At 37.3% G+C, this 4,900-nt stretch overlaps 3 protein-coding genes across 3 annotated transcripts in view; all 3 read left to right on the forward strand.

Annotated features, from left to right (window-relative positions):
• Positions 1-969, forward strand: part of LOC105314808 (TNF receptor-associated factor 4-like) — a 2,315-nt gene extending 1,346 nt beyond the window's left edge. The window contains exon 2 of the mRNA XM_011409186.1: positions 794-969. Within this exon, the coding sequence (XP_011407488.1) occupies positions 794-969 (176 nt within the window). The remainder of the gene's footprint in view (positions 1-793) is intronic.
• Positions 970-1,260: 291 nt separating this feature from the next.
• On the forward strand, positions 1,261-2,484 carry LOC105314809 (TNF receptor-associated factor 5-like). The gene has a single exon (XM_011409188.1). It carries the CDS (start codon positions 1,261-1,263, stop codon positions 2,482-2,484), a length of 1,224 nt encoding a protein of 407 aa, XP_011407490.1.
• An 823-nt stretch (positions 2,485-3,307) lies between these two features.
• On the forward strand, positions 3,308-4,600 carry LOC105314810 (TNF receptor-associated factor 4-like). The gene has a single exon (XM_011409189.1). It carries the CDS (start codon positions 3,308-3,310, stop codon positions 4,598-4,600), a length of 1,293 nt encoding a protein of 430 aa, XP_011407491.1.
• Positions 4,601-4,900: the final 300 nt, after the last annotated feature.

The following is a 4,900-nucleotide window of genomic DNA, read 5'->3' on the forward strand; positions in this document are numbered from 1 at the left end:
ACATAATTTATTACATGTAAGTTGCTAAAAGTACTGTAATTGATATTCTGTTTTTGGTTAAAATTGTCATGTTAATGCATTTAATTAATGGTTTGTTATGGCTGAAGCTGGTGCATGTGAAATGTCACAATCTAGGGGTGCAAATATATACACCAATCAACCTGAATCACCATTTTGTATCATTTTTATAAACCAAAACGGGATATTCTAACAATCACAATGACATAATACACAAACGCTAAAAACATACTATAGCTATATAAACACACCCCACACAATTCAATGAGAACCACAAGGGGTGTACCTTAAAGCCTCCATACACTAGGCAACATGTTGCTGGCAACTTTGTGGCTACTTTGATCTTGTTGCCTCAAGTTGAGCAGTGGTCAACTTGAAGCAACAAAGATCAAAGTAACCACAAAGTTTCAAGCAACAATGTTGTCCTGCGTGTATGGTGGCCTTAACAAACTCACATGACTAGAGGATAAATGGCTACAGAAGTAGGAGCACAAGGAGGCTATAGGTACACATTCACTGATGGGGAGACATCCCAAGAGTATCAATGCCACATATGTACATTAGTGGCAAGGGATCCTCAACAAGTCACCTGCTGTGGTAAGATATACTGCAAGAGCTGTCTGGAGAGCTCAAAAAAGAAGCGACAGAAACTAACTTGCCCAGGAGAATACAATGATACATTGGAGTGGCCATTTCAAGGAGAAGTAACCCTAGAGCTTCTGAATCAACTGGAATCATAAGAAAGGAGTTATTCGTTATAATGAATCAACACCAGGTCCTGGTAAGGAGAGAGTGACAAGAGGAGAAGTCAGCAAGCACGGATGGGGCTACTCCAAGTTCATAGTACATGCAGCACTGAGGCATAATCCTTCACAAGTCTTTCAGTATCGTAAAGATGATAGTCTGTACTTCAAGGTGACATCTAAGGCAAAGCCATGGCTAGCACTGTGATGAGCTCAGTATAATTCTTAATAATTTGTGTGCTTAACAAAAAATTAATATCAATCAGTTTTAATGATTTTAGAAGTCTGTTTAAATTAGTAGCAAAAACATAACAAAAGTACAGGTTACTATTAAAAAGCAGCTTATCAATTAAAAGATTGATAAATATACATGTACTACAGAATTTACAGTATTGTCAGATTATAAAGATACTATCTATGTTTGCATGAATAGATTACAATAATAACTGTGGTTAAAAAAATAAACCATCATGTGATCTATAAAAATTAATAACAGGAAATGGCTACTAGTAATGGAACATATGGTGGTTACAGCTATAACTTCGTGGCTGGTGATCCTCCCAATGAGTATCTATGCCACATCTGTACACTGGTAGCACGGGATCCTCAACAAGTTACCTGCTGCTACAATATATACTGTAAGAGCTGTCTGGATACACTAAAAGAGAAGAGCCAACTTGGCCAAGGGTTTATCTGCCCAACTTGTCGTAGCTCACTAGAAGGAAAGTACTTTAAAGATGGAAGAGTAGAAAGGGGAATAAAGTCACTTAAGGTTTATTGCACTAACACTGATAGTGGGTGCCAATGGATGGGGACTATTAAGGATATTGACACTCATCTTAACGATAGTTGTCCCTATCAACTGGTACCTTGTACTAATGAGTGTGGAGAGAAGATTAGGAGAAGTAAACTGAAGACACATCTGACAGAGAACTGTCCAGAACGAATAGTTAACTGTCAGTATTGCAAGCGAAAAGGTCGATATCAACTGATAACAAGCAGCAGTCATTTTGATGAGTGTCCTGACCTCCCAATCCAATGCAGTAATAAAGGTTGCAATGAGAAGATACCACGACGTTCACTAGCATCACACAATAGGACCTGCCCTAAAGCTATCATACCATGTGAATACAATACTGTTGGATGTAATAAGAAAATGAAGAGAGAAGAACAAGAGAAGCACAATGAAGAATCAATGAAACAACATCTGAAGGCAGCAGTGAAGAAGATTGAGGTGCTGCTTCCAACCCATCAAGTTTTTAAGCTAAATGAATATGCAAAAAAGAAAAAAGAAGAAGAGGATTGGTGTAGCCCAGGCTTCTACACATCACCAGGAGGATATAAGATGTCATTTAATGTCTATCCTAATGGTAATGGTGATAATAAAGGTACACACGTCTCTTGCTACATATGTCTCATGGCAGGAGAATATGATGATACATTGGAGTGGCCATTTCAAGGAGAAGTTACTATAGAACTACTGAATCAACTGGAGGATAAGAATCATTGGAAGCGTACCTTATTGTTTGATGAATCAACAGATGATGATTGTAAGCAAAGAGTGAGAGAAGGTAGCAGTACAAGTGGATGGGGTCACATGCAGTTCATATCACATGGAGAGTTAGAGTATAATCCAGTTTTTATATGTCAGTATCTTAAAGATGATAGTCTGTACTTCAGAGTCACTATATCTAAGACAAAGCCATGGCTGGCATTAACATAAACTCACAAATGAATTCAGTATTTTAAAAATAATTTTGTTTCGGTAGCCACATGAAGTATGCACACTAAACTTATGTTGTATTTGTACTTTTCTGCTGTCCAGTGTTAAAGTGTTAAAGTAGATAACTGTGATGGTTAATTAACAAGACAAAATTGTAAAAAGGTTGCATGGAGTCGTAAGTAGTTCATATCAGATGAAGAGTTCGAGTATAATCAATTTAGAATATGTCAGCATCTTGGAAATAACATACTAGTTTATACTTATTGTAAAATGAAAAGGATACATTTGAGCCATCATGACTAGCAAAGGAACTGTTACTGTAAAGGCTATAGTTGAAAAATTATATAGGAGTGAATGGAGCCTGAGCATGTTTCATCAAACAAACACGTTTTCATGGTGTATGATAAGAGTCCAGGTGCCTGTATTTGTACTCCGTTATAATGATGAAAATAATGGTTATTTACTTAATTATTAACAAGATTAATTGTCAGTCTGCCACATGGCACAACCAGGCACATGGTCAGTCTCGCTGGCCAGACCCTTACATGGTCTTAAATGTATAAAGGATACATTTGAGCCGTATGCATGGCTAGGGGAAACTTGTGATACTGTGTACTCCTAAAACTTAACTTTAAATACATAAAACTAAAGTATTATCAAATGCAGGCGTATATAGGATTAATAAAGTGTTATTTAGTCATCAAAGTTCAACTTACAACAAATAATATTACAATTATATGTACATGTACTCAACAGGCTCAAGAAATAATTAAAATTGTAATTAATGGGTAATAATTAAATAAAGCCCCACCTCTACTTCAAAATGGCCAAACCATATGGTGGATATGAGTTTAAGTTTGTTGATGGTGATCCTCCCAGTAGATACATTTGTGCCATCTGTACATTAGTATCTTGTGATCCTCAACAAGTTACCTGCTGCTACAATACCTTCTGTAAGACCTGTCTGGAGCAACTTGGACTATCAGTGAAGCAACCAAAATGTCCTCTTTGTCAAGAAGAATTGAGCTTTTTCAATGATGGAAAGCTCAATCATGAGATCACAGCCCTTAAGATTCACTGTACTAACAGTGAGGAGGGTTGTGAGTGGCAGGGAACTATTAATGAAACTGGTACATCAATTGATACTCATCTTAATAGCAGCTGTATCTATCACCTGGTACCTTGTACTAATGAGTGTGGTGAGAAGATTAGGAGAAGTACACTGGAGACACATCTGACTGACAACTGTACTCAACGCATTGTTAACTGTCAGTATTGCAAGCGAAAAGGTCGATATCAACTGATAACAAGCAACAGTCATCTTGATGAGTGTCCTGACCTCCCAATCCAATGCAGTAATGAAGGTTGCAATGAGAAGATATTGAGACGTTCACTAGCATCACACAATGAGACCTGCCCTAAAGCTATCATACCATGTGAATACAATACTGTTGGATGTGAGAAGAGAATGAAGAGAGAAGAACAAGAGAAGCACAATGAAGAATCATCATTACTACACCTACAGCTGACAAAGGAGGAACTAGTATTGACAGAAGAACAACTACAACTGACTGACCAACAATTGAAAGAGGCCACAGAGACAATACAATCTCTAAAATCAAAAGTACAAGAGCATGAAAATCTATTGACGACATCAAGTGAAGTGCTTAAATTCAGCCAATGTTCACAAAGGAAAGAAGGATGGCATAGTCGAGGCTTCTATACATCACCAGGAGGATACAAGATGTCACTACATGTCTATCCTAACGGTAATGGTGATGGTAAAGGTACACACTTCTCTTGCTTCATTAGCCTCTTGGGAGGAGAATATGATGATATATTGGAGTGGCCATTTCAAGGAGAAGTTACAGTAGAGCTACTGAATCAACTGGAGGATAAGAATCATTGGAAAGAGGTTGTACATTATACTGAAGCGACACCAGATGAATGTAAACAAAGAGTGAGCAAAGGACAAGAGAGCAAAGAATGGGGGTATCATAAATTCTTATCACATGCTTATAGGTCAACTAATAATCAAAGGTTTCTAAAAAATGATAGTCTGTACTTCAGAGTCAGTGTAAAGGCTACATCAAAGACAAAGCCATGGCTACATTAACATAAACTATAAATAGTATTGACAGTTCTAATTCATTAAACATAATTGAGTAATTAATTTAATTTGCCAAGTTAAAAAGGCTCTGCCAGTTAAATAAATATAAATGATAGCCCATGATTATAATGCAATAGGAATGGTTAATTAACAACATAAAGTGTCAGTCTGCCACATGGCACAACCAGGCACTCAGGCAGTGGCAGGCACATGGTCTAACAACAATGGCTACTAGTAATAATGGAACATATGGTGGTTACAGCTACAATTTTGTGACTGGTGAGCCTAGGGATGAGTATCAATGCC

Source organism: Amphimedon queenslandica, unplaced genomic scaffold (assembly GCF_000090795.2).
Source record: "Amphimedon queenslandica unplaced genomic scaffold, v1.1 AMPQUscaffold_12504, whole genome shotgun sequence".
NCBI lineage: Eukaryota > Metazoa > Porifera > Demospongiae > Haplosclerida > Niphatidae > Amphimedon > Amphimedon queenslandica.

Coding starts and splice junctions, on each gene's coding strand:
- LOC105314809 (XM_011409188.1), top strand. CDS start 1,261: ATGGCTACTAGTAATGGAACATATGGTGGTTACAGCTATAACTTCGTG.
- LOC105314810 (XM_011409189.1), top strand. CDS start 3,308: ATGGCCAAACCATATGGTGGATATGAGTTTAAGTTTGTTGATGGTGAT.